General features: G+C 44.9%; 1 protein-coding gene across 1 annotated transcript; it reads right to left on the bottom strand.

The window, feature by feature from the left end:
• Positions 1 to 21: 21 nt before the first annotated feature.
• Positions 22 to 14,838, bottom strand: SENP2 (SUMO specific peptidase 2). Its single transcript, XM_065640383.1, has 17 exons — positions 14,657 to 14,838; positions 11,401 to 11,456; positions 11,177 to 11,310; positions 10,285 to 10,360; positions 9,660 to 9,738; positions 9,291 to 9,435; positions 8,405 to 8,508; positions 6,738 to 6,874; positions 6,080 to 6,137; positions 4,863 to 4,926; positions 3,954 to 4,265; positions 3,320 to 3,451; positions 2,723 to 2,926; positions 2,525 to 2,604; positions 2,060 to 2,144; positions 1,298 to 1,393; positions 22 to 779 (listed from the first exon to the last, which is right to left on the bottom strand). Exons 1-17 carry the CDS (start codon positions 14,836 to 14,838, stop codon positions 717 to 719), a joined length of 2,007 nt encoding a protein of 668 aa, XP_065496455.1. The 3' UTR covers positions 22 to 716.
• Between the last annotated feature and the right edge of the window lie 203 nt (positions 14,839 to 15,041).

Raw genomic sequence — 15,041 nt, 5'->3', positions numbered from 1 at the left:
TTTTTTTTTTTTTCCCAATTTATAAAAAAATCACTCTGTTTCATTACCAAGTAGAGTTTCATTCCAGTAAGGCTCTTTAAATAACAATACATATTTATTTTAATAAAAAGAAATAAATACTTCTCTTTTCACATTAGATAACTCCCTGGAGACAGACAAAAAAGCCAAAAACCCCAACCACAGGGGCTCCACTATGGATTTTTTCCAAAAGGTGGCGAATTCTTTCTTTCTGTAGTCAGCACAAATCCAGTTTTAGGAATCGAGTCGATCACAGATGTTCCAGAAACCGAAGAAAACTCTTTTTGAGGAAACAGCAGCCAAGCAACGTTGTCCTTGGGAAGGTAAATTCAGCCGTCACCGCCACCACGGGTGAGAATCCGATTTGTCCATAACGCGGCTGCGAGGTACGAGCGTCTGTCTCAACAACCAAGGGTTCACAGTATTTGTTCTTCACCGATCACTCGGCGAGGTCACGACAATCGTTCTGCTTCGCACTCGAGGTGCGTTAGCTAAATTGCAAAGAGAGTTACCGTCTCCAAAATCGGGGGGGGGGAGGTCGGAAAAACCGAACAAAAATCCTTAACTGCTACGTCGTTACCCAAAGAGGAAAATTTGTGCGCCCGCTGCTGCCTTTTCAAATAAAGTATTAGAAAAATAACTAAAATAAGAGTTAGTCACCCGCAGGTGATCACAGTGTTACTCTAGTAGTGCACGTCTCACAGCAGCTGCTGGTGGATTATTTCCCACACCATCTTCTTGCGGAAGTAAGGCATGTTATTCTGAAAAGAAAAGAGAAAACTTAAATACAAAGTCGAGGCAGAAAATATGCGTAAACGCCCAGTTCTTCAATATAAAGTTCTTAAAAGGAACTGGCAACGTTTGCCCTTAGGAGCCGCGTGGGTTTCGTACCCTAAGAGGGCGATACCGGAACAAAACCAGATTTATTTGGCTATGCAACAGCTTACAACCACTTTACTAAAATAGCACCGTGCTAGAAAATAACCAGTGACTTAACGGGGCAAAGGCTGAGCCCCGTTTCTCAAAAAAATCCCAAATCTGGAGATCACAAACCCAGCGGCTGCGATATCTTGCCCAGGAGGAATCTCATGGATACCAGACGTAAGGCTGGAGAACGCAGCTGAGCCCACTTGGGAGCTCCAGCCCCAACAACCAGGCACCAAAACGGGCCAGAGGAACAAAACCTCAACCCAGGCACAGTGAACAGCTACCGGGTAACCTCCCCGGCTCTTGGATCCGCGCGAAAAAGATCTGGAGGTGTTTTGAACCTTTCGCTCACCTGTGTGAAAGTTATGGGTTTGTCCCTGGAGATATAATCGGCAAATTTGCAGGTAAAAACGCCGCAGTCGCTTCCATTGGTTTGCTGAGGAATTTCCTAAGGAATGGAAAGAAGATGGAGAATTTTCCTCTGTCTTAAAAACGATTTGGATGTAGCACGCCCTACCCAGACCAAAAAGACACTCGTGAACGTACTTGCAGAATCCATTTCCAACTCTTGTGCACAGGGAATAAACCCAATTAACCGCACATCAACCCTCCCCTCCGCTGCCTTTCCTTGGATCATCACCATCCGAATTCTTGGCACCCTGCAAGGTGTCTTGAGGTTCATACAGCGTCATGTCTCTTAAATCAAGCCTTTAAATACTGTTTTTTACTATTAACATGTTGAGAAACATTAGCTCAACCCTCTGCCTTGTCACAGGTCAGGATTTGTGCCCCAAGCCACGATCCCAAATCCAAAACTGATTTTTTAGCTGACGACAGCTAAACAGATTCTGAAAATTGATTTCGGAAATGGGGGCAAAGGCAGATTCGCCTTAATGTGACAGACTAATTAAAATATTCAGCCAGCAAAGAAAAGCATGGCTTAAAGACTTAATCCCAGCGTAGCTTCCCTGTCCGTTTGCAGCCTGAGGTGATAGCGTAAGAACACGAGACTCTTGCGGATATTCCCTAAAGACTTGGACTTATTAGAAAGCATCAGGACTTTTGTGACAAGGAGTTATAGTTCCCATTTCAAATTCAGGCGGTGCTCACGTACATGTGGCTCCATGTTGTGAAGAGTCCACTCCGAAACATTCAGCTCCTGATTTCTTTTTTCCCGGCTTTCTTCTTGCAGGTAACGGCTGCGGTTAAAACAAAACACCAAAATCACTCTGTCATTTAGGGCCGACAAAAAAAGGGCTGCCGAGGGATGCCAGGAAGCTGAACGGCAGGACAGTGAAGTGTCAGAAGATCCCGATTTAAGGCGTTTGGAGGAAAAAAATCCAAATCTTTAAGTTTACAAACAGAGTGAGAAGCTGCGAGCTAATGGTTGCTGGTCAGGAATGAGACCAAGAATTCCAACAGGTCCAAAAAACCCCAAATCACATCAGAGGATGAACAGGAAAACCAAGCGAGGAACCCGTAATTCTGTAATTTGACTGTGTGCTTCAACCCCATGTACGAAACGCAAAAACCGCCTCAGAGTTCACCCCAGAAAAGCACTGACAGTGCAGTTACTTACAACAAAGTTTCACAAATCTTCCTCCCTTTTTGTGCCATGGAGTCAAAGTATTTGATGGTCATCTTTCTGACGTCGATGACCTGTAAAATTAAAAGGTGACCGTTAGACAAAACACGATCTTGTGCTGCACACACACAAAATCTAAATGACTCTTCCTGCTAATTTTTTCTCCCCGTCCAATTCTAAAAATTCACTCACCGCCAGCGCCCAGTGGACTCTCAAGTGAATGGGCACCAAGATGATGTCCTGCTTGAAGAGATCCACACCTCTGGTCCATCTTTTCACGGCTTTGTAGCCCTCCGAAATTAGTTTAGGATAAAAGAAAGTACTAAAAGCATGGACTGATGGATAGCCTTCCTTCTTGTTTCTTTCCACCAGAAGACTCATGTAGAAATTAATGATCTGTACCATAAAGAGTAAACGTGAGATGTGAAATAAGACACTGGCTTATTAAATAAACACAGCGACACGTCTTTGCTGGTCACCCTTAAATGCGCAGCTGAGAGAACTCCAGCCTCAGCTGCCGGCTTTTGTTCTGAGAATTTTGCACTGGGTTATTTCTAGAGTTTGATAAAACCACCTGCCACCCACTCCAATAACCTCGACTAACTCCTGGAAGCGGCATAATACAAGAAATAAAGGGATTCCCAGAAAGATTAGACCCTAAAATAAGAACCATACAGCTATTTCTAGGCTCTGCAGTGGCAGTCAAATAACTTTGAAGTTACTTCTGTACGCAGCGCAAGGGTATTTTTAAATGAATGCCGAATATCACCGTGCTCCAGCTCGTTTTACCTCATCGTTTAGCCAGCGGAGGTTCTGCAGCGTGTGGATGTCCTCCCGCGTGACCCGGAGTTTGAAGGCACTGCTCATGATCTCGTCCGGGTCACCGTCGCGAAACGCGGCGACGACCTCTCTCTCCATGGCCTAAAACGAACGATTAAACGGGGAAGGACTTGTGAAACAGAGTCCTGAGCACGTCGACCTGGGCCTTCGGCTCAAACGAGGGTGTTTCTAAGTCTGCTTAAGGAATGCAAATAAACCACCAGGTCTGTTAGTATAAAATAATCTGATCTGGTTTTGAGATTTTTACAACCATGATAGGACAGGTGAAGAGGTAGAGCCAATATAACCGTATAGACCAGGTTAGCACGGCTCTGGGAGACTTAAACCTGGACTGATTTTAGGCCTGGTCGCAGAAGCCCCACAAACCGTGAGGTCAGCACAACTGAAGGAGTGCGTGGAGCATATTATTAAAACTTTAAAACCAGCTTTATTACTGCAAAGTCACAGCTGCAGGGACTCACTAACAGCTTAAACGCAAGTTCTTAAGATTTCAAAAAGCCTTAAAAGCACCTCTAATAAATGGAATTCCTTGCAGCTGCTTCACAGCTTTCTGTTCTGTCTAACAGACTGTCAGCTACGTTACCTCTGTGAGTGGAGAAAAGCGTTCGGCTGGTTTTTCCAATTTGGGTAATTTCTTTTCTTCTAATTTCGGGAATTTCTCTTCTTCCAGTCTCGAGAATTTCTTTTCTTCTAAGTTTGTGAATTTCTTTTCTTCTAATTTGGGGAATTTCTTTTCTGCCAAGTTTGGGAATTTAATTTCTTCTAATTTGGGGAATTTCTTTTCCTCCAAGTTCGGGAATTTCTTTTCTTCCACATCAAGGGTAGGTGATTTTCTGGACAGAACAGGCGCCAGGCGTAGCAACAGCTCTTCTGAGGTTTCAGCTCCATACTGTCTCTGTCAGACACGAGGATGTTACGTTAACACAGATTTGTTTGCTAGAGGACAGTGCAGAAAATCTTGCTCGTGTATAGAACTGGGTATTTGTACAGATACCCAACCAAACTCCAAAATTACTTTTTATTGACAGCTGCATTCCAACCCCAGCAAAGCCTCTACATGTAGGTATCGAGTTGAGATTGGGATTAATATTTCTGATTTCCATTATTAAAATCTTATTTTTGATCTAAGTCCCGATGAAAGCCAAAGAGACGTGCCTCCTATCTCACAAACCAAGAGAAGACTAATGATACCACAGTTCAGCTTTGCAGCTCAACTAAGTCTGTGAATTAAAGATTTTTAAGCTATACCCAACACATTAAAGGGGAAGAACAAAAATAGTAGAGTGCAGCATCCGGAAAGAAAATGAATGGCAGCGGGAAACCCTTTGTGATAACGCTACTCATCAAAGAGTGCTCCCACTTTCCCTGGGAAAAACAACCGGGACAAATACATCACTTACTCAACACTTATGTAAGTGAAGAGAGCCAAAATTTCTGATCTCAAGCTGCTATATTTTCCTAAAAAGTGAAATAATGAATCACACAAGCTTACCCCTGCAGTGGCTTGTTTCCCTGGTCTTGCCTGTTCACTGGAGTTTTCTGCTGGTGTGCAGTACCTGTGAGGAGAGAGAGAGAAAAAAAGGGAGAGAGAAGTGAGCTGTACATCCGCACTGCCCCACGTCATCAAGAATTCACTTTCTGGACAAAAAAATGCTTTTTCAAGGCCGGTTCTGACTAGAGCCTCAGCTGCACACATGTGCAAGACTCCTTTGATTCCTCTTTATTAAAAACGAGGCAGCTACAGGATGTTTCCTTGTCTTTTACAGGCTAATCAAGAGGGTGAGTATCCCCCTTTGGAGAGGATTATCATTAAAACCACGCAGACTCTGAAGAGCAAACAGGTACACAGACATGAAAGTTGTCCCTATATATGTCCCTTCTTCAAAACCAAGAATTTGTGTTGTCAAACATCCCGTTTTTCAGGAGGAAGACCTACACCAGACTCTCAAGGTATCCTACACTCATTGTGCTTTACAGGCTTTCAGTCCAGCGTGGTGTAAGAGCAGATACAACAAGCCTTGTTGAATTACTTCAGTTGGGAGCTAAATCTGCAAAAAAAAAAGGCAAGAAAATGTTCCTTTTCCTTGCACCCATCATATTCTGTCAGTTATTTCCTCCTCTCCCCTCGAGCTTAGGGGAAGCAGTGACGATTTAAGCGCAGGAACAGTGTTGCACAGCTAAATATCATAGAATCGTAAAATCATAGAACAGTCTGGGTTGAAGGGACCTTCAAATCTCGTCCAATCCCATGAGCAGGGACATCTTCACCCAGCTCAGGTTGCTCAGAGCCCCGTCCAGCACTCATGTTTCAAGAAAGAAGGGAAAGAATTTGCTAAAAGCCAGGACTGTCTGCCACAACTACATCTCAGCTCCCATCTGCGCTTCCTCCTCTCTCATTTCAGGGAAGGTCACGGCAGAAAGACGCGTGCGCCAAACCGCTGTACAAACTCTCTCCCTGGAGCTGCGCTTACTGTACCCAATAACCCAAGATCATTGACGGTTTGGCAGAAGGACACTCACAAGCAAAAATACATTCTGGAAATCTAAGGACGGCTCGGTAGGGCCGCCACTCTCACTCTCACCGGTTTTGTTGCCCCAACAAACACCACAGCGGTACAACCCATGATTTGTCTTCTTCTGGATGCTACTGGGGGCTGAGACACGCAACGAGCCAAAAGAAACGAGAGCCACAATTTAAAGAGACTCTACCTGATCATATCGCCTCTCTCAGGCCACTGGGGGTTGCAAACTTCCGCATATTTGATACCTGTGCGGAAAAAGAGTAATATGAAAACAAGAAGTCAACTTTCAATTGCCATCAGATGCACGTAGTTCTAAGGGTTTGGGTGATAAATACAAAAAAAGTTTTCATGATGACTGTATGGTTAAGAAGTTGGAACTCTGAATATCCTGTGCCAGTGTACGAGAGTTGAAGCAGAGCATTTATTAAGTTTTAAATCCCGGATTGCACATGACTAAACAAATGATTTTTTGCAAAGCCAGATGCTCAGAAGAACAGCTTGCCATTTTGCACCAAAAAACAAGCTTTCCCCACCTGCTCAGAAATAATTTCAAAACCTTGACAATTGTCTAATAAAGTCACAGACAGGTAAAAAGAAGTATTAATGAAAAATTGTTCAAGTAATGAACGGAGGGGAGGAAAAGAAGACTTTTTTCCCCCTTTCTTTCCAAAGACAGCTCATTTCATTCTAAAAGCTGACATAAGCTGTCCTAGCACAAACATGCTGCCTGATTTAATTAAATAAAGCAGACACAGATTAATGATATAGTAGCACTGACAAATCTTTTCAGCATTATCTATACCTTCGAGACTTAAGGAAATGCCCCGTTCTGATTTGAAGTCTACCTGCAAAGTGGAGCAGAGATGAATCACGGGGACAGTCGCCGGCCTTTAGTGTCACGTGGGGATAGAAATCCCCTCCATATTTTTGCTCTTCCAGGTGACTCACAGTCGTCACTGGTTCCTTGGGGCAGGCTTGAACACTGGCGCAGCAAAAAACAACAAAGAATCGCAATTTTGACGTGCGTGGAATTTGTTATCAGTGCATACACATTACTAGAAAGGAGACAGTTTATTCGCACACAATACATTACATTCTATGTTGCAAGCCATAGTTAAAGCAATAGAAATAAGGAAAATTAGGCTGTTTAATCCCCTGACAGAAACATATCATCTGGTTTCACAACAAAACACAAAAGGAATTTGCAGGAGGAGGCAGTTCACATTCAGAAGCTCAGCTACTTTCAACTGGGGTGCACTGAAAATACAGGAATCAGATTTTCTGTCTCTTTGGGATTTCAAGAGAGACTAATCAACCAAGAAAACGGAATCCTTTACCTTTTCACCAGCAAACCAGTGGCTTTTTGGGTCTTTCTTTAAAAAGTATTCTTTGCATGTCCTACAAATATCTGGATTAACCCAAGGAGGCCACTTTATATTACGGGACAGGTCAGCATACATTACAACCATCCTTGACCAATTCTTTTCCATCTATGTATTCATTATGCTGACACTGAGAATGCAATGTTCACAATATACATATTTCTGGGGCATTTTCCTTCAGACTTGCTCTTCTCTGACCTCAGGGACTACAAGCTCATTAACGGTGAACCACCAAGAGGAGACTGGGATTTTTCTAAGGCTTGGAAACATAATTTAACACAGAATTTAAAGGAAACTGCAAGAAAACACAGCATTTTCTACCGTCTTACTGTGTAGAAAGGCATGCTGGAACTCCAGCACCACCGTGGCATCGGTATTTTACAATAACCAGGCCCCTTCTGCATGGCTTTGAAGCACAATTATTTCACTAAGATAACGGCTTCTATGATTTTCGTATTTTTCACTTGTGTCGTTAACTTTGTGCAATCTCTTGACACAGTTACAAGACATCAAATATGCTCATCACTGGCAATGTATAAATCAGAATTACACACAAGTTCCTCTCTGCAGGTTGCTTTAGGAACTGGAATTCTACACACGAGCGGGATTTTGTCACCTTAGTGTACTGCAAAGAGAAAACTTCCTACAATTTGTGCAAGAAGGACTGGGGAAGGTGGGAAGGAACAGGGAAAGTTCTGGTATTCCCTGTGTTTACCTGAAGTTCCACATTCTCAGATAAAACAGGATTCCTGACCAAGGGAAAACTCATCAGTTGCAAAGAGGAGGAAGAGAAATTCTTTTTAATGGTGCTACAGAATAACCAGTGCTGTGGGTTTTTATACTACAAGTTACACTGCCAGCACTAGAAATAGATACTGTTCTTAATACGGAGACAAGAAAGGAGAGTTAGAAAGAGAAACTCATCCATAGCAAAGGAATTTCACCCTTAGAATATTCAGAGAATATTCACGCTTCATTGCAGGGAGCTGCAGGGGGGTGTCAGTCCTTTAAAAATTAGTCTGCCCCAACACCTGCCCTGGGACACTGAGAGTAGGAAAGATTCATTCCCCTCCACTACAGCAGCTGCAATATTCCCACCAAAAGTTAACGGTTATTTTTCCTATAATTACTTGCGGAAGCTTGTCGGCTGTGGATTAGGGCAGCTTCTAGGATATTTTTCCTTTACCAGCTCCAAGAGCTGCTTGTATTTCTTCTTTTCTTCTTGCTGAACACCCTAGCAGAACAGAGGGGGGAAAAAACAAAACAGATGAGAACCACTGCATATGAAAGAAACGTTTGTAATCTGGATATAGTGCAGACTGCATAGGCCATTCCCAAAATACCGGCACATTATTGAAGTTTACTTCAATGTTAGCCCTGCTCTAGGAACTTGTGTCCCACTATAAAACTCAAAATTCCTTCTGCAACTGTTTCCTCGAACAGGGGTCTCTTCTTTTCAGCTGTGGTCTGCACCTCTTGCGTAGTAATTCGGGATAATATACACGTTTCTGTCAATATATATAACAATTGGGTGCTGTGAGTCCCCAGGGTATCTTAATCATTCTCCACAGCTTTCCACAGGACTTTGGTGTAAGTTCTTCTCCCACGTAAACTAGTTTTATCGGAAATATTCCAGTAGTTGCTTAAGATATTGGAAGGAAAGGGCAGGGAAAGACCTCTCAGATAGTGCTGTAAGGATTATGAGCAACTGCGTGGGTTTTTTGCCTACGTTATCCTTTTAAAGTTGCTATGTAAAGATCACCACTGATCTAGCTTAAGGATAAAATAGTGAAACAACTTTCCAACTAATAGACAGTGCACTGCTTCCCTGAAAACGGTTTGAAATTCAATCTTTGGGCAACAAAGCGCTGCTCTGTTCCAAGACTTGATGCACGTACAGGCAAATAAAACACTACACGCTGATTTCACAGAAGCATTCCTTCAACTTCATTAACTACAACCCACCGTGCTGTTAACTAAAGCTTTGTTATAACCAAGAAGTTGTTTCTTCCTCACCTCCTCAGCGGTGCAGAAGGGCCTCCCCATTTTGTTGGCCTCCGAAGCGGTGGATTCTGGCCCGGCGCGCTCCTTAATGGGCGGCCGCAGAGCGAGGACGCTGTCCGGAGCAGGTTTGATGCAGTGTTTGCCATTCCTGCTCGCGCTAAAAACATCAACGGCAAAAGAAATAGGATCAAGAGAAGGTTCAAAAGCGCAGCTGGAGACCTCTCTTGGTACAGCAGCCTGGAGGGGTTCTAGAAAACTGGAAAAATATTGCTACGTGGACACAGATAGAAATGTCAGGCAGCACAGAGGAAGTTCAAGAACAAAACTGAAAGACAGTAAACCTTTGACAGAAGAAGTCAAAGAAAATGGAAAGATTTTTACCTCAGACATGGAATAGTCCTGTGATAAAAGGATAGTGTCTCCTTATTCAAGCAAGTATTGGTTGCACAAGGCATGTTATCTATGAGAGAAGAGCATAAACCATCAGGAACTATACAAGGAAGCTGAAGAGTTTTATGAGTTTACAGTAAAGAGTCTCCATTTAGCACTTTCATAAATTTCATAAATTTTCATTTTCTCTCTTACATCATAGTATTGCTTGTGTTATATATTACTTCAGGATATTTACACATTTTCATACTGGCAACTACGCAAAGTTGTGCACACGAGGTATTGCCAGCCTAAACCTGAAATAAAAAAGGCTTATCGGGATCTACTGCATAAAATTAGCGTTTAAAACAATTTACTTCTGGCAAGCCAAGAGGGGACATATCAGAACTGAAGGACTGCGCCCAAGGCAGCCCTGAGATGACACGAGAAATGTCTGGCCCCAATCCAGAAGCAACACGAGGATGCAGGGAAGAAACAGAGCTCACACTCAAGTATTCTGAGATGCTACCGAGATATTGTGCCTGCAATAATCCGTACGTAAGCCTAGGGGTAAAATTACACAGTACTCAAAGCACGGCAAAAAAGAAACAAGTTCATAACTTGACGTCAGCCTTACCAATTTCTATCATTTCTACGTCTAGCGCAGAATCTGTTGGTCTTTCAGGTGAAGAATCAGCAGAAGTAGATCGAGTCTTAAATAAAAACAGAAAAAAGTACCAACATGAGTGTAACCTGAATGTGAATCCAAGCAAACAAGCTTTACTATGACTTGGGGGCCACGATTTGCTTTTTTAGGTTGCAGCAGAATGTGAACCTTTGCAGGACAAGTACACCTTCATTTTTTAATACAGCCTTTCACATGTGCAGTGATTAAAACAACAAAAGGTTATCACTTAGTCCTCCTCAGTCAGCTCCTAAACATTCCAAGGTTTTACAGTTTAGCCCTTGGAAAAATATGTTTTGTGCAAATAAAGAGTTAATGACTCTCTCAGGAATTAATAATTAGAGCACGACAGTTTCTTATTCCTCTTATCCTGTAGGGTGGTAAGAAAAATACAACAGCACCTTTGAACCAAACTAAGGAGTCGAGCAGCTCATGACTCATTTTTCCAGAGCCAAAGTCCTACAGGAATCCTCTCCTGGCCTGGCAGATGACAAACCTAGCAGAAAGAGGTTTATCCAGAGGAAATACGCAGTTTTTCTTGTAAAATAATGTATACTGACTCCTTAACTACACGCTTGAGAAAAAGAATAATGGTTTCCACACACACTAAAACTATAAACTTGAACAATTGTCAAGTATCTGGATGACAACAAACACTTTGCTCCTTCCTCAGCTGCAAGTGCCAGAGCAGAACACGTGAACTTGAGCACGGCAAACCCAGGAGCTGCCCACAATAAATGGAGAAGAACCCCCTACAGCAGCCCCAAATTTGAGATGCATTAGGGAGAGCTGCTGCCTTTTTCACCTGGCAGACATTCTACCTAATTTCCAAATCCTCGCTAACCTCTCCTGCAGGCTCTCTGATCGGAGCGGCATGGCTGACCGAAGCCTTCTGCTGTTTGCGCTTCGCCTTGCGTGGCAAATTCACCACACCAGAAACATCTTCGACTTTCTCTTTACGCTCCGAGAAGCCGTAATCTAAAAAAAAAAAAAAAAAAGACAGGCCACATGAGAACGTGATTTAAAAGGGGATTAGGATTTCTATTTGCATACTGTAACGTGCAATACCTGGTTTACGCTTTTTGCGTTCAGTCTGGTCAGGATCTTCCAGAAGTGGCGAAACGCTGAGGAAAAAACACACAGATGAGCGTTTTGCGACCACAGGTCAGCTTCTAACAGCCCGACTTCCCTTCACAGGGCCCAAACTTCCAAAGTTGTTTTTTTTCTCCTTCTGTTCACACTTCCTAATGTTTTACATTTGTTCCTATCACCGAAAAAATTGCTTAAGTCCATACGTAAAGCTTTCCTCAAGGAAAGAAGCCTACCGGCGATTACTAAACCATCCAAGTCACTACACCGAGTTGCAAAAAGTCTAAGTAGGACAGGAAATAAAAGGTGGGAAAGCAACCCATGCATACACCCACTTAAATAACTGATGGTTAAATCAGTGCTCGTGAACTAGTTCTTGAAATATCTCTTAGCTGCACCCTTTCTTACGAAGCATAAATACAAGTTTTATATCCGTTGATAACAATGATAAAATCTAGTAAAAATTTTTACTTTGGAACAGAGCACAAAGGTTGTTCCTAGATTTTTTGGGTTTTTTTCCTATTTGCTTCCAAAAATGCCATGACAGACGGCAAGGATTCTTTGAAGAATTCTTTGGTCTTTCTTACACAAAATAATATCTTTTAAACTGTTACACTGGTATCATCACTTTTGGATTATCTTCTGTCTGTATCAGGAGCAGAAAAAGTAACTGACACCCTGAACGGCACCTTTCATACAATATAAAGAATATTTGCTATTACTGTGCTATTAAAGTCTGGCAGAAAATATTGGGGGTAGGTGTTAAAGGGAAATAAACGCCTGTAAAAATGCATTCTTACTTGGCATATTTGACATTTCAGAAGGTAAAATTGAAGACGACAAAATATTTGTATCCCCCCGCTCAATTTTTAGCAAGAGCAAACTAATTCTGAGCTGCTCTTCAGTGAAAACTTTCCAGCATCAGGGAAAAAGCCCAATTCAGCCTCCCCAAGGCTACAATTGGAGATAAGCAGAGTTTAAATCCCTGGCTGTGGCCACAATCACTGTTTTTGAACAGAAGTGCCTCCTTCTCCAGCTTTAGCAGCGCACCCAACACCTGTGAGTGTTGCTTTGTCCTTTTTCACTTTACCAACTACTCGGAGGTTTGGAATTGGTTTGATCGCAATAAAAGATGAATTCTCTCTTGGTAATGCAGAAAGAAATGGGGAAATCTTTTGACGTACGCAGGGCCAGGGAACATGGATGGGGAAAAACAAATCTGGGCTTAGCTACTGCTGTCTCTGCTGGGAATACACAACCCTGTGAGATGATTAAACGGTGTCATTGCAACTGGGGCTTTGCCAAGGGCCTGGGGGAAACAGGTAATTAATTCACAGAGTGTTTGTTGAGTAATATTTGAAATACTCTTAAAAAATGGGCCAGAAAATAAAAGAGATTTGGAACCTCTCGCCATGCAAAGGTGTGTTCATGGCCTTCTCCAGGCTGTAGAGAAGACAGCACCTATTTATGCCCAGCATTTTCTTTGCTTCCTTAGAAACCACGGGAAAAAAATTAAGGTATCAGGAAAACCCAGTAATTCTGCAAACACCCATATAGGCTCAGGCCCTGTTCTTTTCAAAAACTCCTCCCCCACCAGTGTCAAGGACAGTTCATTGAGATTTATAATGTAAATTTGCAAAAAAATTTAAGTTTTCACAGGTTAACCCCCCTCCCCAATCACACACTGTGCTTCAGTGGTGCAGTACCAGCACAGCTAATGCTTATCTGCTTTCCCCACCAGTTTCACCACCCACGCCCAGAATTTTTCATCTTTCTACCAGGGGAAAACCTCGAGCAGCAGAAATACCAACCACCTTGTGGTTTAGATTTCCTTGAAGAGATTCACAGGGGGCACCCGGGAACACCTGTTCCATTTTACAGCCCATCTCAGCGAGTGCAGTTTGAAAACTTATTTTCAGCTTCTGAAGCCACCTAACACAGTTTCACTTGAATTTCATCCTAATTGCTTCGTCTGCCGTTCCCAGTGATCTCTTAGCACAACTGGGTCTCCCGGTCAGACCGTGACACCCCAGCCCGCAGCAAAGACATGTTACTCAGTTTGGGATTGTGCTCCGCACAGCAGCCGTGAACAACTACGTGTGCAACAAGTGGCTCTTTCCACTAGACATTCACTTTTCCTGTTCACTCGGGAACATGACACACTAAGCGGAGCCTCCTGGAGCGGGTTTCTCCCAGAGGGAGCAACCACGCTCCCCAAAACATGGTATATAATCCATACGTTCCCTCTCTTCAGAAGCGAAAGGCATGGAGATGGCTCAGGCATCCGTCACCAGCAGCTCTGGGGCACCACGGATGGTTAATCCCTGGGAAGGTGTCCCCCTTTTCTTCAACTCTATGTGCATAAAGCCCCATGCCATGACTTCCCTCCATGCAATGTAACCCTATATGTATATACACTGTTCTCTGCTCCTTCCACACATGTACTCCAAGTCACACAGAATGTCAGGGACTGGAAGGGACATAAAAAGCTCATCCAGTCCAATCCCCCGCCGGAGCAGGAACACCCAGATGAGGTTACACAGGAAGGTGTCCAGGCAGGTTGGAATGTCTGCAGAGAAGGAGACTCCACAGCCTCCCTGGGCAGCCTGGGCCAGGCTCTGGCACCCTCACCATGAAGAAGTTTCTTCTCATCTTTCAGTGGAACCTCCTGTGTTCCAGTTTGCACCCATTGCCTATCATTGGTTGTCACCGAGAAAAGCCTGGCTCCATCCTCCTGACACTCACTCTTTATATATTTATAAACATTAATGAGGTCACCCCTCAGTCTCCCTTTTCTTGTTTTCAAACCCCCGCTGCGCAGATGGAAAGCGAACGAGGCGGGAGCAGCTTTGCCAAGGGACTTATGGGGAACACCTGGAACCCGCCACGATCTCACGGCACCACACGTGAACCACCGTGACCGTAGGCACAGGGTGACCCGACAAGGACGGTCACCCTGGCCGGCAGGGTGGGGGAGGCACGGGGAGCCCATTACACCGCCCTGGGGGGAAGCTGAGCGGGCACTGGAACGAGGGGCACCCCGGGGCAAGACACCAGAGCGACGACCGCCGCCCCCGCCCCGACCCCCTCAGGCCGGGGAGCGGCGGTTGAGGCGCCGCGCGGGCTCCGCTCCCGCCGAGCAGGCCCCGGGGGTCCCGCAGGCCCCACCCCGGGGGAGCTGGTGCCGGGGCGAGTCCCCCGGACGGCCGTGAGGCGGCGGGGGCGGCTCGCTGACCTGGGGAGCGGCCTCTTGCGCGACGGCGGGCCCGGGGGCGGCGCGGGGCGGCGGGCGGCAGCGAGGAGAGCGCCGAGGGCCCCCAGCAGCCATTGGTACATAGGCCCCGGCGGGCCGCGGCGGAAGTGGCGCCCATCCCGCGCGACGCCCACCCCGCCCCGCGGGCAGAGCCGCCATCCCATTGGCTGCTGTCGCTGTCAGTTCGGGGGCTGGCGCACCGCCCCCCTATGGGTCGGTGTTGGGGGGGGGCACTGCGCGTGCGCGTTACCGCTTTTCCGTTACCTGAGGGAGCGTTTGTGGCTCCGCCCACCGCCGCCCTGCCCGTCCCGCCCCCTGTGTCCTCTTGCGGCTGCGCACGAAGTTTTCACCTCAGTGAGCCCCGAGC

Source organism: Caloenas nicobarica, chromosome 8 (assembly GCF_036013445.1).
Source record: "Caloenas nicobarica isolate bCalNic1 chromosome 8, bCalNic1.hap1, whole genome shotgun sequence".
In the NCBI taxonomy this organism is placed as follows: Eukaryota; Metazoa; Chordata; class Aves; order Columbiformes; family Columbidae; genus Caloenas; species Caloenas nicobarica.
This window is presented reverse-complemented; position numbering and strand designations above follow the sequence as displayed.